Source organism: Salvelinus namaycush, chromosome 5 (assembly GCF_016432855.1).
Source record: "Salvelinus namaycush isolate Seneca chromosome 5, SaNama_1.0, whole genome shotgun sequence".
Lineage (NCBI taxonomy): Eukaryota > Metazoa > Chordata > Actinopteri > Salmoniformes > Salmonidae > Salvelinus > Salvelinus namaycush.
Window position 1 is genome coordinate 50,215,620 of NC_052311.1, and position 26,718 is coordinate 50,242,337.

At 41.7% G+C, this 26,718-nt stretch overlaps 1 protein-coding gene across 1 annotated transcript; it reads right to left on the reverse strand.

The window, feature by feature from the left end:
* Nucleotides 1-7,995: 7,995 nt before the first annotated feature.
* lingo4b (leucine rich repeat and Ig domain containing 4b) lies at nucleotides 7,996-26,717 on the reverse strand. Its single transcript, XM_038994370.1, has 3 exons — nucleotides 26,520-26,717; nucleotides 11,862-11,978; nucleotides 7,996-11,733 (listed from the first exon to the last, which is right to left on the reverse strand). The coding sequence occupies exon 3, from the start codon at nucleotides 11,719-11,721 to the stop codon at nucleotides 9,886-9,888; it is 1,836 nt and encodes a 611-aa protein (XP_038850298.1). The 5' UTR covers nucleotides 11,722-11,733; nucleotides 11,862-11,978; nucleotides 26,520-26,717; the 3' UTR covers nucleotides 7,996-9,885.
* Between the last annotated feature and the right edge of the window lies 1 nt (nucleotide 26,718).

The window sequence follows — 26,718 nt, forward strand, 5'->3', positions numbered from 1 at the left end:
TGTCTCTGTCTCTATCGGTACACTAAGACTGAATGTCGTTAACATGACATCCCTTTATAGGTTTGTATAACATACGTTTGATATGTCAAACAAATACGCCATGTTGTTCTGTATTTTACTGCTGATCTGCCAAGAGGAATACTGTCCTTTACACCTGTAATGAATACTGTCCTTTACACCTGTAATGAATACTGTCCTTTACACCTGTAATATAGCATCCGTGCATCTTAACTTGATAGCCCTATTTCTATTGATTGTGAATATATTAGACCACTGTGCAAGGTGTGAGGCATGAGTTTGAAAATATAATTGTTAGTTTGCTGCGCGGAATTCTCATAAATATTAATTGGGTTGTGTGGATGTGTGTGTGTGCGCGTGTTTGCGCGCGCTTGTGTTCGCGTGTGTTAATGAGGTCCTGGAGCTAATGCTGCTGCTCTATCCTCAACAAGCCTCAGCTACTGCAGTACCTACCATTAACGCGTCAGCTCGTGCACCTGCATTGCAGTTCTGCAGCGCGGACTAAGTATTCACCATAATGCTGGGTTTTAACTGTAATGTAGTGGTTTTGTAATACGTTCACTGACATTGTGTGTTTGAGTAAACTTAATGACATTACATGCAGGCTCCTCAGCACTCTTTTCAATTAGCACGTATCATTTAGCCTTATATTGTGTCTTGAAGAGTAAAGGAGGTTCAGATCAGAAGAAATATCCGGGCATTGATCACAAATAACAGCTGTCTGATTGGTAAACAACACCAGGACTGCGTTTCCATGACAACTGGCAAACGTCTACCCACTACGTTAGGTTGAACCTCACACATGGATTATTAATGACCGACACGCCAAAACGTGCAAAACCGCGAGCCTGTCAAAACACTTAAAGGACCAATGCAGCCGAATTTACCGCCTGGTGATTTCACCAGGCAGGCTAAAATTCCCTCCCACCAAAACAGGCAGAAATTTCAGGCGCCCTTCTTAAACCGGTCTTACACTAAAGGGGCATTATCAACCTGTTTTACAATTTCACAGTATTATTCCAACCTCATAGTGTGGAAATATATATAAAACACAGGCAAAACATATTTGACTGCACTGGGCCTTTAACATACTGCATTGACATGCTGAGGTGCGCTCTGAATTCAAGATTAGATGTCTTCGTAGGAGTGGGTCACTATTGTATAGGACAGGCTACCCGAATAATCAACGCCTAAATAACAATAATAGGCTATCTTAATTAAGCCAGTTTCTTGTAAAACACAATTGGTTCTGAATAATTCCACCGTTCCCGCTGCCATAAACCTGTTCCATACGTATGAACACTTCTGTCCCTTACATTTCATTACAATGGAATAGGAAACTGGGCCTAAATTAGCCCACACGAAGATTAATATAATCTAATACACACTGCTTAATTTCTTCCATTTAATCTAATACAAATAGCTTATTTTATTTCCTTTAGTTGAGAACTGGGTCACATGAACAATTTGACAAATCGGCTATTCAAATTAGTCCAACATGTTTTCTCTCTCATCACATTATTTGCGTTTCTCTGAGATCCGTTCTCATTGACACAATGCCAATCATTCTGTCAATTTAATATAGCCTACTATCATTATTAGGCTACATTTCTATTTTGTTGGTATAGCCTGTTTTGTGGAACATTTGACATGATTGTCTACCTTGAATCATGCATGATGTCATGCATGTATAAACGCGTGATGAAGAAAGTGATCCACTACTTTGATTTTCAAGTAGACTACAGTCTATTGTTCGTTGTTAATCTAACTATTTCCATGGAGGAAAAAACAAGGTTCACGCATATAGCCTAATACACAGACAGGGCGTATCTGACCACCCTAAACGCAAATAGCTAAATTAGCACATACCTTTTACAATGAATTTCAGCCGAGGTGACTTTTCGGCAAAAACCATGGAAAAAACGGTCGCCAATATGATATAATTCATCATTCCACGTCCTCAATGTGCCCGAACCCTTTCATGCGTGAGTTCCAAAACTCTCTAATAGGTTGACCACACCGCTCGCGTCGCGTGCACGAGCGTTGCAAAATAAATTTAGAAATCTATGTTATTCAATTATTGCACCCACACTGCTCGGCGTGTCAACGAGCGTCTGCGTTGCCAAGGGCTAAAATAGAAGTCCTTTCTATTTCTGACTGCAGCGTGCCATCTCCTCATTGGTTATACCCACAGGTGATTGAAAGAAGAACTGTGTTGCCGGTCAGTATAGTAATACTATGAAAGTTTAGATGCCAATCACCATATAAGTTCAAAGATGAAAAAGCCTGGAAGGAGGAGAGATGACTAGAAATGATTCGGTTGACCGTTTTATGTGTGGATTTATGTGTGGATTAATTGTCGGAGTAGAGGACCTTGTACATTTCAGGTAAAATAACAACTCAATGTTTATATCCCAGGACAAATTAGCTAGCAACAGCAAGCTAGCTAAATAGGACAAATTAGCTAGCAAGTGCAAGCTAGCTAGCTAAATTTCCATAAAGGTTTAATGCTTTTCGACCTGTTCCCCAATTAATGCAATGGGTTCAGAGTTTGTTTTGATATTTTAACCTGCGTGTCGTGATCGCGTTTGGGGGACAAAATACATTTATGCACGATGGTGCACGCGCGCAGCCGGTTTGGGTTCCGTGTAATGGTCACCCCAGCGTGAGTTTTTTTATGCACGTGATGTTAGAACGTTCTCTCCATTCCAGAATGTGATTGTTACGTAACAGTTAATTTAATCTGCGCTGCGCTGCCCTCAAATCAATGCACGCAGCCTGTTTTTATTTCTAGGCTATTTTCAATTTGTCAATTTCAAATTATTTTCTAACAAGTTTTTTATTTTCTAAGAACAGTTTGAATTGAGGTGTGTTTCGCCTCATTCATTCACATAAAAGTAGTCATTTTTACTTTTGCAGACATTTCTGACCCGGACAAAATTCCCCAAACACTTCCCAATTGTTTGTGCAGTTCAAGTCTGCAGACATTTGCTCATCTCCCGTCCTGCACACACGTGTTCACATTTTCCATCTGTTGCCTGCATCGCAGTCATAGTTGTTTTCGTTACCAATAATAACTTTGGAAATGTGTGTGTTTCTATCAAAGTAAGTGCCTTGTTACATTATAATAGTTTCTGCATGTCGTTTCTACTGTAGCATAATATTTTAGTGTATATTCCTTATAACAGTGGATACACGAGGTAACATTACTCATTTCATAACCTTTATGGTGTTATACTCAATGCTTAGGTAGCTAGCTACATTCTTCTATTAGCTCTGGAAAACAATGCTAATTGCATCAGAGAAGTATTAGCATGTGTTGTATTTTGAAGCTACCCTGGCCTTATGAATCCCAAGTGGCGCAGCTGTCTAACACCATCGTGCATACATTTATTTTGTCCCCCCACACCAAACGCGATCACGACACGCAGGTTAAAATATCAAAACAATCTCTGAACCAATTATATTAATTGGGGGACAGGTCAAAAAGCATTAAACCTTTATCGCAATTTAGCTAGTTAGCTTGCACTTGCTAATTTGTCCTGGGATATAAACATTGAGTTGTTATTTTACCTGAAATGTACAAGGTTCTCTACTCCGACAATTAATCCACACATAAAACGGTCAACCGAATCGTTTCTAGTCATCTCTCTTCCTTCCAGGCCTTTTCTTCTCTTGACTTGATATTGCGATTGGCAACTTTCATAAATTAGGTGCATTACCGCCACTGACCTCGTTCGTCTTTCAGTCACCCACGTGGGTATAACCAATGAGGAGAGGGCACGTGGGTACCTGCTTCTATAAACCAATGAGGAGATGGGAGAGGCAGGACTTTCAGCGTGATCTGCGTCAGAAATAGAACTGATTTCTATTTTAGCCCTTGGCAACGCAGACGCTCGTTGGTGCACACGAGCAGTGTGGGTGCAATAATTGAATAACATAGATTTCTACATTTATTTTGCAACGCGAGCACTGTGGTCAGCCTGTTAGGCACAGTGTCTCAGTGCTAGAGGCGTCACTACAGACACCCATGTTCAAATCCAGACTGCGTTTCTATCAAAGTAAGTGCCTTATTACGTTATAATAGTTTATGTATGTCGTGTTATACCGTTTCTACTGTAGCTCACTGTGTTTATGGAGCATAATATATGTGCATAATCCTTATAACCGCGGACACGCGAGATAAGGTTACTAATTTCATAACCTTTATGGTGTTATATTCAATCGTGCTTATGTAGCTAGTTACATTCTTCTATTAGCTCTGTAAAACAATGCTAATTGCGTCAGAGAAGTATTGGCTTGTTGTATTTTGAAGCTACCCTGGAAAAATTGAAAAATATCTTATATCACTTGGCCGTTTTCTGAGTGCATTCCACAAAGCTGTTTATCATGTCCGCCTTATCCACTGCCCCCATTTTGAGGTTATAGTCAAGCACGCAGTCTGGTTTGATTTTTCTCTCCCGTCAGGTGGTCCCCCTTCACTGTGGCTGACATGGTTGCTGTATGGACAGTGGAGAGGACATGGATGTCTCATTTGACATGACACTTTACTGCCAGCTGTTGACATTTCTTATTTTGTATAACGGGTCATTTAGGATGGCAGTAGCATTGTTGAGGAAATGCAGTCATCGCAGCAGAACTAGGAAGCAGTCTTGGGAAAAGAGGGTGGCAAAGAAGGGAGTTGCAAACATAGGATCTGTGCTCCAGTATTCTCTTAGGGAGTTATTCTTTACTATCCCCATGAGGACTGTCACCAGGAAGGTATACATTTCACTAATTGTGGTTGTCCCCCTCACTCCTGGCTCTCTCTTCTCCTGTAGCTCCAAGGCATAGCAATTGGTCTCTGCTATGTCTCCCACCAGCTCCTCTGTCAGAAACAACTTGAAGCACTCTGCCTCAGATGGAAATGGCAAGGGGTGTTGCTCTCCAGACTGGGACTCATCAAGGCAAACAGCAGGTCAAGGAGGGGTGAAATGGCTGGCAGCCTTCCAGCTACCACAGAACTCCTGTACTTCATCCACTGTCGGTCTGCCTCCATCACCACCAGCATCTTCAAAGGGAACTAGGACTTTGTCAGTGGACAAGGGGTCCTCAGATTCAGGGTTCTTAATGGCTGGGGGGCAGCTCCTCACTGTCACTGTCAGAATCTGATTCCTGACTTTCAGACTCATTGTCAGAATTTTTTTAAATCTCCAGAATTTCCGCATTTGTGAGTTGTCTCCTTTTGAAAGACATTGCTAATGCTACAACTTAACTCACTAGCTACATACATAAAACAACAACACTGAATGGCTCAGAGTGGGAGTGAGAGGTTACATGATTGACTGCCTGCGCTCGCCATTTGTATAAATAAATCACTATCGGAAAATGTTTTGTGTGGTAATTATTGATATATTTACTGTTTTATTCACGTTTTTCAATTACCGGTGATAAATCATGCATTCCGATCTGTCGCACCAAAGATGCTATAACAAAATGATGTGAGTAAGGGTACACAAATTTTTGGAGAACTTCAGGAAGTGAATGGTGGGAATTGAACGATGGTAGACGACACACCCCTTCAACATGCATACTATAAACAGACCAAACTCATCTTGTCTTCTCTTATTATCTTAGGTGTCTGTGAGGAAAAAAATGCATGGCTGCGCTCTGAAACTAATCTTGTCGGATTACTTTCGATTTCTAGAAAGTGTTTTACTCAATTATTTCTATCAATGTTGAGCTCACCCGTGATGTGATTAATTATACATAGTAATTGCTATTAGCTAATTCATATTGTAGTTTATGTCTGCCGAGAGTTAGAAAATATGACCGCTTGTGTTGTGTCAATCTTTCCTCAATTAGCGCTAGGACAAATGTAGCCTACGTTTTCACACGTTCCAACACATGATCGTTTGACAGTGGTCCCTGAAGAGTACGATCACACGCGTGTGATTAGAACGCTCATTTAGAATGCTTATTTAGAACGGCCACTTTCGAATGACGCAACAATCAGCATTTGAGCTGGCCACACTTTTTTAAGAAACTATTTACACAAACACAGTCCTAACAAAGTCATGTCCAGAATGTGAGCAGTTTATTTTTGGATGCAATGTTCAGATATTCACAGAAGTATCTATAGCATAACACAATCATCCAAACCGGAAAAAATGTAGGCTACATTTACCATTTATCTACCATCTTAATGGTAGTGTCAGTGTATGCCATGGTGGTTACCATGTCAAATAAAATCAAATTTGATTTGTCACATACACATGGTTAGCAGATGTTAATGCGAGTGTAGCGAAATGCTTGTGCTTCTAGTTCCGACCATGCAGTAATATCTAACAAGTAATCTAACCTAACAATTTCACAACAACTACCTTATACACACACAAGTGTAAAGGAATGAATAAGAATCTGTACATAAAAATATATGAATGAGCAATGGCCGAACGGCATAGGCAAGATGCAGTAGATGGTATAGAGTACAGTATATACATATGAGATGAGTAATGTAGGGTATGTAAACGATATATAAAGTGGCATTGTTTAAAGTGGCTAGTGATACATTTATTACATCAATGTTTTCATTATTAAAGTGGCTAGAGATGAGTCAGTATGTTGGCAGCAGCCACTCAATGTTAGTGATGGCTGTTTAACAGTCTGATGGCCTTGAGATAGAAGCTGTTTTTCAGTCTCTCTGTCCCAGCTTTGATGCACCTGTATTGACCTCGCCTTGTCCTTGATGATCTTTTTGGCCTTCCTGTGACATCGGGTGGTGTAGGTGTCCTGGAGGGCAGGTAGTTTGCCCCCGATGATGCGTTGTGCAGACCTCACTACCCTCTGGAGAGCCTTACGGTTGTGGGCGGAGCAGTTGCCGTACCAGGCGGTGATACAGCCCGACAGGATCCTCTCGATTGTGCATCTGTAAAAGTTTGTGAGTGCTTTTGGTGACAAGCCAAATTTCACTTGAAGAAGGCGCTGCGGCGCCTTCTTCACCACGCTGTCTGTGTGGGTGGACCATTTCAGTTTGTCCGTGATGTGTAAGCCAAGGAACTTAAAACTTTCAACCTTCTCCACTACTCTCCCGTCGATGTGGATAGGGGGGTGCTCCCACTGCTGTTTCCTGAAGTCCACGATCATCTCCTTTGTTTTGTTGACATTGAGTGTGAGGATATTTTCCTGACACCACACCCCGAGGGCCCTCACCTCCTCCCTGTAGGCCGTCTCGTCGTTGTTGGTAATCAAGCCTACCACTGTAGTGTCGTCTGCAAACTTGATGATTGAGTTGGAGGCGTGCATGGCCATGCAGTCATGGGTGAACAGGGAGTACAAGAGAGGGCTGAGAATGCACCCTTGTGGGGCCCCAGTGTTGAGGATCAGCGGGGTGGAGATGTTGTTACCTACCCTCACCACCTGGGGGCGGCCCGTCAGGAAGTCCAGGACCCAGTTGCACAGGGTGGGGTCGAGACCCAGGGTCTCGAGCTTAATGACGAGTTTGGAGGGTACTATGGTGTTAAATGCTGAGCTGTAGTCGATGAACAGCATTCTTACATAGGTATTCCTCTTGTCCAGATGGGTTAGGACAGTGTGCAGTGTGATTGCGATTGCGTCGTCTGTGGCTCTATTGGGGCGGTAAGCAAATTGGAGTGGGTCTAGGGTGTCAGGTAGGGTGGAGGTGATATGGTCCTTGACTAGTCTCTCAAAGCACTTCATGATGATGGAAGTGAGTGCTACGGGGCGATAGTCATTTAGCTCAGTTACCTTCGCTTTCTTGGGAACAGGAACAATGGTGGCCCTCTTGAAGCATGTGGGAACAGCAGACTGGGATAAGGATTGACTGAATATGTCCGTTAACACACCAGCTGGTCTGAGACACCAAAGAAGAGCATTCACAGCAACTCCGGAGTAATAGATATTTAGACACTTTTAGCAAAATACTATATTTACATAATACAGAGATCATTTGGCATCTGTTATTTTAGATATAGGCTACTGTATCTGCAGCATATGCCATACTTCAACCCATCGCCTAGATTAATTAGTCATTGTCACCTATAACTACATTTTATTTCCCTTCTTAAAATCCAATCAGTAGGAGTTCCACAAAATGATTTCCCAAGAAACGGTGACCCAGCACCTTTGTATAATTAATACAAAATAAAATATGTTTGGTAAGTGTAATGGATGAGACTTGAGAGTCTTTAACCATGGCGTTTTAGCACCACTCAGTGGCCAGCATCAGGCCAGATAAGGGGAACACAAAGCATCATGGTTATTTTATCACCTGGAATTCAGACAAAAGGGCCCCAATTCAATCAACTATAGGTAAAGAAAAACCGCACTGTGGGTTCATTAAAGGTGAACATGTTAGAACTGACACACCTGACACGTTCTTTCTCTTGTGGGCATATCTGTGTAGAGGTGCAATAATACTGTAGACCTGTACTGTAAACCATGAGACCTACTTGAGAGTATATATTTCTTTGGCAGCCTGTTGTAAACCTAAATAGATTTATACCTACAAAAATAATGATTTCCTGTCCTCGCTGTCTTTAACATAGGGAGCATTGGCTTATGACGCTACAGTAAAACCTTTGGATTCCATTCCATGAGAGGAAATAGTTGCATTAAAACAGATAATATGACAGGCCAGGCCTTGGGTTAGCAGCCACCAGACAGACCTATATAACAGATTGAGACATGCAGAGGTAATCCAAAAGGGTTTAAATCTCTGCTCATGCACGTGATTATCATTTTTTCTAGATTATTCTGGGCAAGGGCAAGAGAGAGAAAATGTTTCTTGAATGGCGAGTGAGATTACTCAGGCACATATTTTCAATACCCTGTGATCGATAAACATTCAGGAAAAATAAACAGTGTGAGGTTACATGAATGTTAAACAGTTATATTATCATTGAAGCATTGTTGCTGATTACAATATCTTACCAAATGATACAGTAAGAAATTCCACTGATATAAAAAGGAAATGACTTGCAAAAAATAATTTGATGTGTGCAAACTATCTTACTTTGTTATAAAAAAGAAAATGGAAATATGATTTAAAGCTTAAAAGATTGTTTATAATATGACATGGAATTGGATACATTCTCATGTACAGATTAGAATTTCATCACCCGCTGGACACTGTCATATTCCGATAACTAAATAATACTCCTGTCCCCAAAACATGAATTTTCGTTAACTAGAGGCTAGTCAAAAAGTGAGCCATGATATGTTACTGTACAGTGAAACTGATTTATCTACCGTATTTGAATATAGCCTAGTACAATATTCTATACATCTATTATAACTATATAACTACAGTCATGTGTTTGCATATTATTATAGTTTCATAGAGCCTTAAGCAAATGATGAGTATGCAGTCTCTGAATGGATCCTCTGTGTATAAGCATAAATAGTTATCCTCAGGTCAGAGGGCAATTCTTGCTTGACCTGTATTGGCAAGTTGACACATGATATCCACACTTACTATATATCTGTATATCAGATCCACCAAGCACATCTGATATGAGTGAAATGAACCTTGACACTTTAAGAGCATTCCTTATACACATGAACATGTATAATATTTCATATCATCATGTTCGATTTGTAGCACTGTAATTGTAATGTTGAATAAATACTGACACCATTTAACAAAAATTGACAACAGAGTTTAAATAAACCGGCTTCTAGACAACCACTGTTCATTATTTTCTTCTCCAATATATTTAGGATGATATGTCATCAGATATGTATAATTTCCGTATGTTAAGGGTGCACTGAGGATCTAGCTTTCTGAAGGCAGGCAGTGTCCCTGTAGAGCCTTCACCCTCAGGGAGTGACACAGTCAATGTGTCCCAAGTCCTCTCCCACATAACCTTAGATAAGCTTCATGGTGAACTTGCCAGCGTCACCTCCACCCCCTCCTCCTCCTCCTACCCCCATTGAGGTACGGGGCACATAGTCGATGGTGGCTGTGTGTTTGATTTGCCCCTTGCTCTGGCTCCAGAAGAACATGAAGACGAAGCAGATAGCCACTGAGCTGAGGAAGGACAGGAAGCCCATGGTGGTGGCGATGATCAGTGTCTTGGCATCAAATGGGTACTGATTGGCCACCTGGGCAGAGGAGTTGGCAGTAGGGGCGTGTGAGGACTCTATCCACCCTTCGTTGGTGAAAAAGGGCGTGGTGCGGTTACGTGGGAAACCCTTCACATAGAGGCTGACGTACAGGCTGTCGTTGCCAGCTGCATTGCCCGCTGTGCACCGGTATGTGCCGCTGTCCTGAACCTGGGCATAGCGTACCTCTAGAGTTCCATTGGACAACACCCTGATGCGCCCCGTAGTGGAGAGCGGAATCCGCTGGGCTGACAACCAGGTAAAGGAGGGCATTGGGTCACCGTCCGCCTTGCAGGAGAAGAGCACTGTAGTGCCCTCCTCCACCCTAACCTCCTGGGACCTGCGGTCTACAATTCGGGCCTGCCGGCAGGTGAATAGTCTCGGGAGCTCTTTCTCTGAGAAGTCCCGGAATTCCCGCTCTCGCACCATGTCCGGGGTGGAGCAGGTGGGTTGGCGGCCGTCAAAGTTTAGGCGCTGTCGCCGGCGGACCACCCAGAGCAGTCGGCAGTCGCAGGCCAGGGGGTTCCCATCTAGCCGCAGGACCTGCAGATTCCCCACCGAGTGGAAGGCACTCTCCTCCAGTGTGCTGAGCTGGTTGGATGTCACGTTGAGCAGACGGAAGTAAGCCAGCCCCCTGAAGGCCCCTGGCTCGATGCGGAGCAAGTTGCCCCCAGCTAGGTGCAGTTCCTGCAGCCGCAACAAGTCCCCCAGCAGGTTACCCTGGATGGCTGTGATGGGGTTGTAGGACAGGTCCAGGTAGCCAAGGTAGACCAGGTGGCGCAGCACCTGGTATGGGACAGCACTGAGATTGCAGCTGCTGATGACCAGCGAGGTGAGGTTGAGGCCAATCAGGCTGTTGCTGGCCAGGGTGTCCAGCAAGGGCCAGTGGGAGATGACGAGGCTACGCAGCCGATGCAGGCGGCGGAAGGCATTGTTGGGCAGCGCCGAGATGGTGAGGCGGATCATGCGCAGCCGAGTCAGGCTCTGGAGCTGGGACAGTGCCTCGGTGGGGATGGAGGTCAGGTTGCTGCGGTCCAGATTGAGCTCCTGCAGGTTCTGCAGGCCGGTAAAGGCCTGCTGGGAGATGAACACCAGGTCATTCTCCCCAGCCTCCAGCTGGTGCAGGCTCACCAACTCACGGAAGGTGTAGTCCAGAAAGACTAGGATCTCGTTCTCACTCAGGTCCAGGAAGCGCAGGCTGGGCAGTCCGGAGAAGACCCCCACAGAGATGATCTTGAGGCGGTTGCTCCTAATGCACAGGGTCTTGAGGTTCTGCAGGCCCTGGAAAGCCTCCACATCAATCATGGCGATGACATTGTCACTAATGTCCAGATCCTCTAGCTGGGTCAATCCAAAGAACTGCCGACGACCCAGTGTCTTCAGCTTGTTACGAGATAAGTTAATGTGCTGGGTGCCACTAGCGAAGCCCTGAGACACAGAAGTCAGCTGTTTGTCAGAGCAGTTCACTTCTAAAGTCTCAAGCCGACACACACACCTGGCAGGGCAAGGCCAGGGGAAGTCCCCTGCTGACACACCCAATAATCCACACTGGAGCAAGATGCTCCATGCCCCCCATCGGACAACAGACTCCACAAACATCTTGCCTCCTGCCTAAAAAGGGAAACAAAAAGGACACAAGTTATGAACCGATAGCTAAAGAACAGTCATGCTTACTTGCAATGCCATAACAAATTAAAACAAAGGTATGAATATATTTTAGTATTTGTTAAGGAACTTACCGATTTACTATGAGGATGCAGGTTTTCATTACCAGTGGTGGTCAAGTTGGGATCAGACTTGAGTTAAGTCTTCCATAAGAGATGATGTTCTGTAAAAAACATGTCCTTGCAAATGGCCTAGAGAGACAAGAGACAGGAATAAATCTTCCCCCTCCCAAAAAAAACATAAGCAAGGATTCTTTGTAGCATTTGTAAATCATGGATTGCAAATGCTATATTTATGGACAAAGCATGAGTTTCCAACATTTTGAGATAAACCTAACAAAGTGGTGAATTTGAGCGTGGAATCAAGATAATAAAAATAATAAAAAATAAAAAAATGTATTAACGTCAGAGCATAATTAGGGTACTATTTAGAGCAGATTTCATAGTTACTATCGACCTACATCTCTGTTTAATACAGATAGCATCTCTACTAATTGATTACCAAATAATACATCCTTTACCACTTGTACTCTGCACCTTATATCCTCAGTCTAAGCTGCAGGCTAAAAGGTAGTGGTACGGTAATGAAACATACGCCCATGACTGTGCCCCATCTTGATCTGCACAAAAAAAATCCTCATTAGTGCATCCAGACCTATGCTTACTGATTCTAAAAACCCTGATGAAGGCCAGTTCGGATGGGAGCTGTGCCCCCTGGCCAGACATCTGGATTAGGCAGGCTATCTGGGGAAGGGCCAGTGACACGTGACATGTGACGGCAGATGTGCACACGTAAGCTATACAGGACCAAGTTGAGAAGGTCGAGTAGGGAATAGTCAAACATTCCCATGGAGGCACATCATACATACCCCAAGAAACAAAAAGGTTTTGTCGTACTGTGCAGCCTCGTTTTCAATTAATTAAGCAGGACAAGAAATTAGGGAACATTTTCCACTACACTGTATTAAAAGGGATAGTTCAAGATTTTAGTAATTAAGCCGTTTCTTCTATTTACCCAGAGTCAGATGAACTCATGAATACAATGCTAGCAGCTACTGTAGACTTCCAGTCATTGCACTAACGCTAGTAAGCAATAGCTCCAGAAACTACCTTTGACTTCCTTTAAACTGCACACAGACACATACATTTTTTCATTTGACTCTGGGTAAGTAGAAAAAAAAGGCTTAATTGACAAAATCTCGAACTATCCTTTTAAGTACAAATATATAAAATATAATATGACATACATTTCAGCAACATCTGTGATTCAACTACGGTACAATCAGATTTTGGGAATGCTTTTAAAAAGTTTTAATCCTGATGACGACTAAAGCACTTACTCTTATACCGACAAAAATGGCAAAAACATTAGTCGTAACTGCAACTACATGTAGATCTACAGTAGCCCTCATAAACACCAAAGGGCAAAATCGAAATCGACAACATTAAAAGCAGTGGTGTAAAGTACTTAAGTAAAAAATAAAGTGCTACTTGAGTAGTTTTTGGGGGTATCTGTACTTTACTTTTTATATTTTTGACTACTTATACTTTTACTTCACTACATTCCTTAAGAAAATATTGTACTTTTTACTCCATACATTTTCCCTGACACCCAAAAAACTACGAAATAACACATGTGGAATCATGTAGTAAGTATAAAAAGTGTTGAACAAATCAAAATCTATTTATATTTGAGATAATTCAAAGTAGCCACCCTATGCCTTGATGACAGCTTTGCACACTCTTGGCATTCTCTCAACCAGTGTCATGGAGGTAGCCACCTGGAATGCATTTCATTTAACAAGTGTGCCTTGTTAAAAGGTAATTTGTGGAATTTCTTTCCTTTTTAATGCGTTTGAGCCAATTAGTTATGTTGTGACAAGCTAGGGGTAGTATACAGAAGATAGCCCTATTTGGTAAAAGACCAAGTCCATATTATGGCAAGAACAGCTCAAATAAGCAAAGAGAAACGACAGTCCATCATTACTTGAGGACATGGTCAGTCAATGCAGAACATTTATTCAAGTGCAGTTGCAAAAACCATCAAGCGCTATGATAAAACTGGCTCTCATAAGGACCGCCACAGGAAAGGAAAACCCAGAGTTACCTCTGCTGCAGAGGATAAGATCATTAGTTTCCAGCCTCAGAAATTGAAGCCCAAATAAATGCTTCACAGAGTTCAAGTAACACATCCCAACATCAACTGTTCAAAGGAGACTGCGTGAATCAGGCCGTCATGGTTGAATTGCTGCAAAGAAACCACTACTAAAAAGGACACCAATAATAAGAAGAGACTTACTTGGGCCAAGAAACACGAGTAATGGACATTAGACCAGTGGAAATCTGTCCTTTGGTCTGAGTCCAAATGAGATTTTTGGTTCCAACCACTAATTGATTACCAAATAATACATCCTTTACCACTTTTACTCTGCACCTTATATCCTCAGTCTAAGTTGCAGGCTAAAAGGGATTGGTACGGTAATGAAACATACGCCCATGACTGTGCCCCATCTTGATCTAAACAAAAAAATCTGCAGTGTCTTTGTGAGACAAAGAGTAGGTGAATGGATGATCTCTGCATGTGTGGTTCCCACCATGAAGCATGGAGAAGGTGTGGGGTTGCTTTGCTGGTGACATTGTCTGTGATTTATTCAGATTAAGGCACACTTAACCAGCATGGCTACCACAGCATTCTGCAGTGATACGCCATCCCATCTAGTTTGCTCTTAGTGGGACTATCATTTGTTTTTCAACAGGACAATGGCCCAACACACCTCCAGGCTGTGTAAGGGCTATTTGACCAAGAAGGCGAGTGATTGAACAGTGCATCAGATGATCTGGCCTCCACAATCACCCAACCTCAACCCAATTGAGATGGTTTGGGATGAGTTGGACTGCAGAATGAAGGAAAAGCAGGCAACAAGTGCTCAGCATATGTGGGAACTCCTTCAAGACTGCTGGAAAAGCATTCCATGTGAAGCTGGTTGAGAGAATGCCAAGAGTGTGCAAAGCTGTCATCAAGGCAAAGGGTGTCTACTTTGAAGAATCTAAAATACATAATATATTTTGATTTGTTTTTGGTTAGTACATGATTTCATACAGTATGTGTTATTTCATAGTTTTGATGTCTTCACTATTATTCTACAATGTAGTAAATAGTACAAATAAAGAAAAACCCTTGAATGAGTAGGTGTGTCTAAACTTTTGACTGGTACTGTATGTCCATGCATACACTATGAAGTTAGATTGCAGTCAATGGTCATGACCTAGGGGTCACAAAGAGACCTAGAAGAGATCTAGATTCCACAGTTACACTGTATCATATTCCTCTGTATTTATTCTAAGTACATTCTAACAAGTAAAAATAGTATTCAATTTCAACTATTGTTCCGATTGAAATAGTTGTTGTTGAGGAAGCTGCTGAATGAAGTCTGTCCTGGGTGGTAAGGGTATTGGGTTTGTTTTGTTTTCAGCTGGACAGTTGATGGCAAAATGCCTGATTGGCCAATATGATGCTGCCGTTAACCTTTTGCATAACACAAAAACCCAGCTGTCCAAACCTGTGCAGCGGCCAGCTCTTATCTAACAGACAACCACAACGCTAAATGCAAACAATATCAAAGCCAACCTGATGTAACATCCACTCAGACAATCCCATGGCAGATCCAGAAACCAAGTTTGGAGTTTGGGTTGGTCCCCACTGTTGCTTAATTCTTTCAAACATTTGGACTTTCCCACTCAGCTCTCCCCCATCATCACACAAAACTCATCAAGTCCGCTCAGCTGTCATCGTGTTACATCAAACTGTGGACAGATGTCAGAACATTCTGGGTGTCAAAACAGTGACCTTGCAGTGCGTGCCTAGCTACAAAATCCCCATTACTGACTCCATGGAATCACTTTAGGTAACCAACACACTCAGCACTGTGGCTCATAAGCCGCCTCCTCATTTTGACATGACCCACAGCAGAAACGGAGCAAAACAACAACCCCAAACTAAGTTTGATCTGTTTTTTATGTGATTCATTGTTTTTAAGGGATATCTGCTCTGCAGCCTGCCTAGTATTTCCCAAAGCCTTTGGTCTTTCCTACTTCAAGACATATTTTTCCCAATCAGTACTGGCAGGAACACTTAGAGATTATAGGCAAAAAGACCCAATTGAACCGGTGCATGATGTCTAGCTGGGGGCTGCTTTGGATGGGCCACGAGAACAGTCTTATGTTCATTCATTGTATTGAAGTCTGTCCTCAAAACAGACACCCTGGGAGACTTTTCCTCCCCTCCCCACATTGGTCACTCTCTAAATCGCCATGGGGTTAGAAAGAGAATGCACAGTGTAAGCCAGGCTACACTTTGACACTTGCCTAAGTGCTATTCTTAGACCAATTAAGATGGCTGAAATGAAACAACAGCCCGGACCTGGGGGCCCGGGTGTGTGTTACACTCTGTTGAAAGTGTCTCTGTGTGTATGTCTGTATGTTTTTATATGCTGGAAAGACATTGTTTATTGCTCCTGGCACCTGCCACAGTGTACCAGCCCCTGTGATATGCACCAGAGTTCTACAAGCGTGTATTAAAAGGTTTGTGAGCAGAACAGCTGCTAGGCTGAGGGGGAGAGAATAGCAGTGCTCTTCAGAATGCCAGATTCTTTTTCCATTGGGTCTGCCAGGAAAAGGAGAAAGGGCTCGTAAACAACCTCAAGTCAAGCGAGCCATTTCTGATTCAATCACTTTAAAACATTTTGTAAAGACATTGTATACCTCAATAATATTGCGGTGTGTGTGTGTGTGCGCGCGTGTGTGCAGACCTACGTTAGATAGATTGTGTATTTGCATTACAGTAAGCATGTAGGGAAGCCATAAAGAAGAGTATGTTTGTCTGGCTGTAAGCTTGCAACTGTGACAAATATGATTATATTAAATGTGTGACACTGTGCCCACATTTGCAATTGCATTTGTTTCATATGGATTAAATGTGTTTTATACAAATGCTTTTTGTGTGTATTTGCAACTTAAATGTCTGTGGGTTTGGGGGAGTTTTTGGTCTTTGTATGGTGGAATGTGTGTTTATGCGTCGGTATGCTTAGGGTTAGGCGTTATGCATTTTGTGTGTGTGTGTGTGTGTGTATATATATATATATACACACGGATGTGTGTGTGCTCTGATTATGTTTGTATTTACACTCTCACTCTGTCTCCCAGCCAGAGGCAGAAGTGGGTCACTGTGACAGCCCACTTAAATAAATCTGGTTCCAGAGACAGTGTTCTGTCGTGTTGCAGGGTGCACTATATTATAATTCTTTATCAAGGGAGTCAGTTAAGTCATTGCTCGCACAAAATGTACTGTCTGCAAAATTAATAATAGCACAAATAAATTAGAAAAGTTAATTGGTTTCAGTGTAGCACAGATGTGACATGCCAAATGAGGTCGTTTTAGTTAATAGCATTGACGGATTGAATCCATCGAGGTACAATGAGAGAAAGAACCATGTCTGACAGGAGGAGATGGATGGTAAACAAGGATTCCAGCAAGCACGCTTCATCAAAAGGTGCTTGATTCTTCAGGTGGACTTCAGCGGTCAGGAAACGTTCTGCCTATGGGGAATATACCAAGAATAAATAACAGCAGCCAATTTGACCATTCGTGGATTACATTGGGCCTCTGTTACAAGGTATCCTTTAGGCTACACTTTCATTAGAAAGTCCTTCCATTTTCAGCATACCCGCTCTGCTTTCACTATTCCAAAACAGCTTTGAGAGGACAAAGAGATCAACCTCTTGAAAGAGAGCCACAACAGTTTGTTACGTGTTGCATTTTTCACAGAAAAGCAACTACACTACATAATCCTCCACACACCACTGGACAGGTGGAGCTTTTTCCCTTTGGCACACTTACCAGGCTGCTTGCTAATCTGATCAGAGCCATCCACAATCCTAACTTAATACCAATAAAGGTAACCTGCTATGGTGGTGCTAAAGCTATAGTGTGGGTCAAATCATGTGGCATGGTAATAAAACGCACATACTGTACTCTCTGGGTACAGCACATACTGGGGTTGTTCTCTCATCTAATAAAGGTGATAACCGCGGTTGAGTCTGAAAGAATACATCATCAAATAAAGGCTCCAGAAACACAGAGTCCATTTCCTTGTGACCTCAGAGTAAGTATGCAGGTTTTTGTTCCAACCATGCTTCATTTTGCTCAAATAGATTGGTTGGCAAATTAACAATGAGGTTTTATTATTATGCTGTGACGTTGTGTTTACATCATTGATTAGTTTAGTAAGTCCTCTGATATGCAGAAACACTACAGAATTTAGTTCAACATAATCAAATTTAAAGGTGGAATGAAAACATGCGTAAACATTAGTCCTAGTCCTTTAGCACCTCTCTCATAACCACTGCAATGATGAAAATAAGTAATTTGTTGGTTTGACATGAGCCCGAGTGTATTGCCATTTAAATAGTCATATTGTGACTTTATGTATGCATAATGTTTATGAACAATCGTTCCAAATGGGTATTGTTTGAGGCTAATGATATGGCATAAAAAAAAGAGAACGACAGAAACAATCCTTTGAAACGGTCAACCCAGGACAGAGTTGGTGTGAACAGAATACATTATCCTCCATCAACCATTTTCCATCCTAGAAATTAGGAATAAGCTCTGGCTTTGATTTCTGGTCAAACAGATGGAAAAGGGGTCTTAGAAAACAACTAGCAGAAAGTCTTAAAAGGTATTAGAAATACATTTTTTTTAAAGGATTTGCCTTGTGTAAGTTTAAGAAATATTGCCTAGTGTCTTGTCATTCTGTTACCAAAAACCACATATCTTTAAGATATTTTCAAATGTCTCTCCCTCATGAAGAGGGAGGATTATGAAAGTTCACAGAAGTAACAAGTAAAGGTAGACCAACCAGTTAGTTCATGTTTTTACTGATAACAATTTGGTTCATGATTTATTAAGTGATTATTCTGTTACCAAATCGGGGAAAAAATAATAACCAAAAAAATCTGTAACAGACTGACTGCAACTGAATGGCTACAATGGGAATTCATAGTAGTCAGAAACCACAGTTGGGTTACCTGCTCCTGTCCTCCCTTCCACTGGCATACTGTTATGTTCAGCTCATAACTGTTTTCTTTCTGTCACGTGGTGGTCAAAGCAAGAGTTTGAAAACAGTCTGGATAACCCACCTCTTACTGACATCTACCCATGTGCCCCCTCTCTTTCCATTTAGTGTAACCAACCCCCCCCCCACTGAGCACTGACCTACACCGGACGTCCATGGATGTTGAAAAGTAGTTGAAATTTGGTCAGCCCAAATCTGAACCAATCATAGACGTCTGTTTCACAAGTTTGGACAGCACAGTACAGTACAGCCCACCACAGTATAGTACAGAAAAGTAGAGGTCAGTGCAATACTGTACTGAAATGTACTGAACTGTACTGTGCTTTACTCTAATGTCGTGTGCTGCACTGTGATGTCTAAACTTGTGACATCTATGATTGGTACAGATTTGGTCTGGTTCATAGTGATGTATTGTGGGTATAAGCCCAGCTAGCACATAATGTTCTGAAAACAATATGTTTCTTAGAGCTTGGTGAGAGTGTGGTTGTCCATTGTGAATGTTCTCAAATTGTTCTTTCCATAAAAACCACAAGAAAACATTAGTAACGTTAGAGAATGTTATTTAAAAACATACACATTCCGTTCTCAGCATCAACAAAATTCTGTCTATCCTCTATCTTGTTAAGTGTGTTCAGGTGTATTGGCCATGCCCATTTATTGGCCAGATCTTTGTGAGTGCATCTTGGAGTGCTTGTTTCCTTTGAAATGGAGTCTGTTTGAATAGACTAAAATGAACAGTTTTGAGTGCATAAAAAAACATGTCATGCTACCTCCATCCTGGTGGCGCAGTGGACTAATTCTATGAAAAAATAACAGAAGATTATAGGCTCAATGTGTTCTATCTGTGCTTGGAGTTCAAAAATGTAACCCAAAATAAGATAGCAGTTTATTAAAAGTCTTATTGAAAAATTCAGTGAAAGTTTTAAAGAAGTTATTCAAGAACCTCCAAATTAACTATAATCTCCATTCACAGAGCTTTAGTAAAACCTCCCAGGAAAGCTTACAGGGTACCAGAGTAAAACATTCTCAGAACCTCCCTGTAACCTAAAATACATTTTTGGGTTACAGGGAGGCCGAAATGTTCACGTCTGTTCGCAGAACGTTAAAAAAAAAGTTACGTTTTACCGGTCAGGAAAAACATGGCTTCATTCTAACAACCAATGTGAAACCAAAAACTTCCAAGGAACCAAATGTGCTAGCTGGGAAGGCCCCAAATATTTGAGGGTCATATGGATGCATTGACTGGCGAGAATGCAGGAGTTGTTTATTGATAGCACTGAAATCATATTTGTCATTTTTTTTAACTTTAGTTTATTTTATTAACTTTATTTCTTGTCACGGCATTGTTGGTTAACAACTTGTAAGTAAGCATTTCACAGTAAGGTCTACTTTACCTGTTGTATTCGGCGCATGTGACAAATAAAATTTGATTTGAAATAAAAGTTCCCAGAAATGTTTCATACGCACAAAATCTTATTTCTCTGAAATTTTGTGCACAAATTTGTTTACATCCCTGTTAGTGAGAGTTTCTCCTTTGCCAACTTAATCCATCCACCTGACCGGTGTGGCAAATCAAGAAGCTAATTAAATAGCATTGTCCAGAGCACAGGTGCACATTGTGCTGGGGACAATAAAAGGCAACTTTAAATGTGCGGTTTTGTCACAGTACATGTCACAGATGTCACAGATGTCTCAGGTTTTGAGGGAGCGTGCAATTGGCATGCTGACAGCAGGAATGTCCACCAAAGCTGTTGCCAGAGAATTGAATGTTAATTTCTCTACCAAAAGCCGCCTCTAACATAATTTTTGAGAATTTGGAAGTACGTTCAACCAACCTGACAACCGTAGACCACGTGTATGACGTCGTGTGGGCGAGCAGTTTGCTGATGTCAACGTTGTGAATAGAGTGCCCCATGGTGGCGATGGGGTTATGGTATGGGCAGGCATAAGCTACGGACAATGAAAACGATTGCATTTCATCAATGGCAATTTCAATCCTGACGCCAAATGTCATGCCATTCATCCACAGCCATCACCTCATGTTTCAGCATGATAATGCACTGTCCCATGTCGCAAGGATCTGTACACAATTCCTGAAAGCTGAAAATGTCCCAGTTCTTCCATGGCCTGCATACTCAGCAGACATGTCACCCATTGAGCATGTTTGGGATGCTCTGGATTGACATTTACAACAGCGTGTTCCAGTTTCCGCCAATAACCAGCAACTTCGCACAGCCATTGAAGAGGAGTGGAACAACAGGCCACAATCAACAACCTGATCAACTCTGTGAAGGCGATGTTGCGCTGCATGAGGCAAATGGTGGTCACACCAGATACTAACTGGTTTTCTGATCCACACCCCTATCTTTTTTTTTAAGGTATCTGTGACCAACAAATGCATATCTGTATTCCAAGTCATGTGAAATCCATAGATTAGGGCCCAATTAATTTATTTCAATTGACTGATTTCCTTAAATTCCTTGAAATAGTTGCATATTGTGTTTATATTTTTGTTCATACGTATATATTTAATCTCTGATGTTTTATTGAAAACAAATACATTTGCAGAATGAGAACTTGTCCTTCAAATACGTTACAGTGGTTGGTTAGCTAGCTAGCACATTTTTGCCATATTAGCATTGACATGAAATCAGTCAAAACACCTCAAAACAAGACATGGTATCAAGAACAACATAAAACTAGCTGAAACAACTCCCCACATGGCAGTTTCTTATCATTATTGCTAGCTATCTAGCCATCCAGAATCACAACAACACACTGCCTTCTGCCCCATTAAAGCGTTTGCATTGTTTTTGTGACGTCTGCTAACCCGTCTATAGTACAGATCAGGGACCCATGATGTCATTCTGTTACCATCCTTCTGTTACCATGTGTTAATCCACTTCACTGTAGTTCAATAACCAAAATATATATTTTTTTTCCCAAACTCAAGGACGGTTCTGACTTAGGTATTTGTAGTTGTCCACATATTCTAGGTGTCTGGTTAGACTGTAAACTCTCCTTCCAGACTCACATCAAACATCTCCAATCCAAAGTTAAATCTAGAATTGGCTTCCTATTTCGCAACGAAGCATCCTTCACTCATGCTGCCAAACATACCCTCGTAAAACTGACCATCCTACCGATCCTCGACTTCGGCAATGTCATTTTCAAAATAGCCTCCAATAGACTGCATCCAATTTATTGAGTAGGGTATCACAGCGCCATCCGTTTTGTCACCAAAGCCCCATATACTACCCACCACTGCGACCTGTACGCTCTCGTTGGCTGGCCCTCGCTTCATACTAGTCTCCAATCCCACTGGCTCCAGGTCATCTACAAGACCCTGCTAGGCAAAGCCCCCCCTTATCTCAGCTCGCTGGTCACCATAGCAGCACCCACCTGTAGCACGCGCTCCAGCAGGTATATCTCTCTGGTCACCCCCAAAACCAATTCCTCCATTGGCCGCCTCTCCTTCCAGTTCTCTGCTGCCAATGACTGGAACGAACTACAAAAATCTCTGAAACACTTATCTCCCTCACTAGCTTTAAGCACCAGCTGTCAGAGCAGCTCACAGATTACTGCACCTGTACATAGCCCATCTATAATTTAGCCCAAACTACTTCTTCCCCTACTGTCTTTATTTAGCTCCTTTGCACCCCATTATTTCTACTTTGCACATTCTTCCACTGCAAATCTACCATTCCAGTGTTTTACTTGCTATAGTGTGTTTACTTCGCCACCATGGCCTTTTTTTGCCTTTACCTCCCTTATCTCACCTCATTTGCTCACATTGTATATAGACTGTGTGTTTGTTTTACTCCATGTGTAACTCTGTGTTGATGTATGTGTCGAACTGCTTTACTTTATCTTGGCCAGGTCGCAATTGTAAATGAGAACTTGTTCTCAACTTGCCTACCTGGTTAAATAAAGGGGAAATAAAAAAAATCGAAATAAAATAAAATACACTACATGACCAAAAGTACGTGGACACCTGCTCGTCGAACATCTCTTTCCAAAATCATGGGCATTAATATGGAGTTGGTCCCCCCTTTGCTGCTATAACAGCCTCCACTCTTCTGGGAAGGCTTTCCACTAGATGCTTCGGGGACATGCTTCCATTCAGCCACAACAGCATTAATGAGGTCGGGAACTGATGTTGGCCGATTAGGCCTGGCTCACAATCGGTGTTCCAATTCATCCCAAAGGTGTTCGATGGGGTTGATGTCACGGCTCTGTGCAGGCCAGTCAAGTTCTTCAAAACCGATCTCGACAAACCATTTCTGTATGGACCTCGCTTTGTGCACAGGGGCATTGTCATGCTGAAACAGGAAAGGGCCTTCCCCAAACTGTTGCCACAAAGTTGGAAGCACAGAAGCATCTAGAATGTAATTGTATGCTGTAGCGTTAAGAGTTCCCTTCACTAGAACTAAGGGGCCTAGCCCGAAACATGAAAAACAGCCCCAGACCATTATTCCTCCTCCACCAAACTTTACAGTTGGAACTATGCATTGGGGCAGGTAGCGTTCTCTTGGCATCTGCCAAACCCAGATTCATCCGTCGGACTGGCTGGTGAAGCGCGATTCATCACTCCAGAGAACGCGTTTCCACTGCTCCAGAGTGAAATGGCGGCAAGCTTTACACCACTCCAGGCAACGCTTGACATTGCGCATGGTGATCTTAAGCTTGTGTGCAGCTGCTCGCCCATAGAAACCCATTTCATGAAGCTTCCGGCAAACAGTTATTGTGCTAACGTTGCTTTCAGGGGCAGTTTGAAACTCGGTAGTGGGTGTTGCGGCTGAGGACAGGCGACTTTTACTCACTACGCGCTTCAGCACTTAACGGTCCCGTTTTTAGAGCTTGTGTGCCCTACCACTTTGCGGCTGAACCATTGTTGATCCTAGACGTTTCTACTTCCCAAAACAAGCACTTACATTTGACCGGGGTAGCTCTAGCAGGGCAGAAATTTGACAAACTGACTTGTTGTAAAGGTGGCATCCTATGACGGTGCCACGTTGAAAGTCACTGAGCTCTTCAGTAAGGCCATTCTACTGCCAATGTTTGTCTATGGAGATTGCACGGCTGTGTGCTCGATGTTATACATCTGTCAGCAACGGGTGTGGCTGAAATAGCCAAATCCAACAAATTTGAAGGGGTGTCTACATACTTTTGTATATACACAGCATATCATAGCTGACACCCCATTATTTCTGCAGACATCTTTGAAACTTAATTCAGAGTCCTTTTTGGACAACGTGGTGACATAAAACACTGGGGATTTCACTGTCATTCTGTTACCAAACTTTACATCTGCACTGTTCTTCGAGTAAATATATTTTTGTAAAATGTTCTGGGGGAAAATAGACAGTGCAATATATGGTTTGTTTATATGGTTTGTTTAACTTTGAAATCAATGTTTTTTGTTTGGCATACTATTAAAGTGTCGTCTCACCACCATTATTTCACTGTGGAATTGCCTTGATGTTAATCCCCTGGACTATCAGAGTCAAATTGGAGCAGAATGGATGAAAGTGTGCAGGGATCTGTGGCGCATTCTTCCAGGTTCAAAGGGCAAGGCCATGCGGGTAGAGGGATCACACTCCCACTATAAAAATGGGCATATCTTTTTTTATAAATTGGGGCCAGATCTTAAAGGTGCTATATGCAGAAATCGTTCTGCCATTTCCTGGTTGCTAAAATTCTAATAATTTTAGTTTATGTGACAAAACAAGCAATGTATAGAGAATTATTGTACCATCTAAACCTCTGTGAAATATCTTTCCAGTAACCAAAAATATTGTGTTTTCAGCTTTTTGAAGCTGGTATACAAAACCGAAAGTAAAAGACGGCAAAAACTAAACTTAATGACTGGGAAACATAGAAATAACCCACATAGAACATATCTACCGCTTCTTAGACTTCCTTTCAATGAGAATAATAGATCTATAACCCACATTTCCATGTGAATTTGGTCAGGTCGCCCAAAATGTTACATATTGCATCTTTAACGATTATATTTATAAATATGTATTTTTTAGTGCCGTACTAGTTAGTGCAATACTAACAAGTAATTGTTCAAATATATATTTAACGCAAAATAATGATTAATGCTTGATGGAGTCACAGCTGCCCAGCAACAAAATAATGCATCTTAATTGTATGCATTTAATGACTCCCATATGGCTCCATGACACATCTTAAAAGATATGGCCATTTTTATAGTGGGAGTGTGACTCCGTTACCGCGTGACCTTGCCCCAATCCTTTTAGCTAAGCCTACTATTAAGGGCTGCAGATGAAGCTAAAAGCTGCAGCTGAGCAACCCGTCAAAATATATTCTCATTCCTGGATTGTTGGGACTGTATAAGCAGCCCTGCCTCACAGAACTTTGAAATGAAGAACAAGTACATTCGAAATATTGGCTTTACACTTCGGTAACGATGACCAAGCAAAACAAAGAAGGCACTGATGAAAAATACTTTCTTGCTTGACCCAGATCAGGTCTTGTTAATAATTAAAAGTCATGATAAATCAGTCCCCTAACAAGGAGACTGAAATACTTCCTGTGCATAAAGCACCTCCTGATTAAAGTGCCTATTTGGCCAGTCACCAAAACGTACTCTTTGGCACTCAGCTTTGCCAGTTGCACTTCATTGTTGTGATATTCACCTTCTCTCTGGCTGGGGGGGGGGGGGGGGGGGGAAGCATTTTTTCCCCTACAGGCTGGATAACATTTTTGTATCTTTCTCTCTCCCTTGATGAATTATAATTTAAATGTTCATTTTAGTTTATCAGGCTGCAGATGAAAATCAATTATGAAATTGAAATTATATCATAAACATCTAGTTATCTAATTATACGTTTTAAAGGATATTTATATGATTGGCTCATCCAACTTATTCTAAATGATAAGAACATTTACCATGCTCAATCAGGATTGCTTTAAATGTTTTTAAAAAATGGTCACCACCGGAAAAACTTAGCATCATGCATACACTTACATCTGAAGATAAATCAAGTAGTCTAGCCTTTCCTTCTTTGACAATATAGCCTAGCCAACCCAGGTACTGTATTTATGTATATTTATTTATATTCTGTTTGTGTTTTTGTTCCTTCCATATTAGGTTGTGGACCTGTTCAAATGTTGAGTCAAAGGAACAAAATGGAAATGACAGTCACCATTTTGGCACTTATTGTGGGATTAAAGTGGAAAGCCATGTCAAGAACTCGTTTGAGGAGGTCTCTGTCCAGAAGCCCACGTTGACCATAAAACTATTACATGGGGTCTGAATTAGGCTGACCCATAAATCAATCGACGCCAAAGGGCGACAACACAAGTCCGCTCCTAGTCGACTGTCGTGCTTGAGTTTCCAGAAACAAACAAGTAACGTTATGATGTAATTCACAATATGTACAAAATATTGTTGCCCACAGGTGCTTAGTTCATATTATTGACAAGTAGCCTACAATGCAGATTGGTAAATCAGTAGCCTAGTTTATGAACTGTCTAATATAAAAACACAATTGCAAAATTAATTAGGGTTAGGGTTACACAATTTAAAATGTACAATGAAAATTGTATACAATGAACGAAAACTCACCAACTAATGACTTCAATGAAACGTTGATAGTAAAACATTTCCATATTTTACGCACAACTCCAAACGTTCGGGTTCCTTCTCGCCTAAGCTTTTCGTTCGGTTGCTGGTTGATTTATCATGTTTTACAAGACTTTAAAACATATGCCTTGAGACCTCGCACAAATTAATTCGTCCTCCTTCATTAATTTCTTCTGACTAC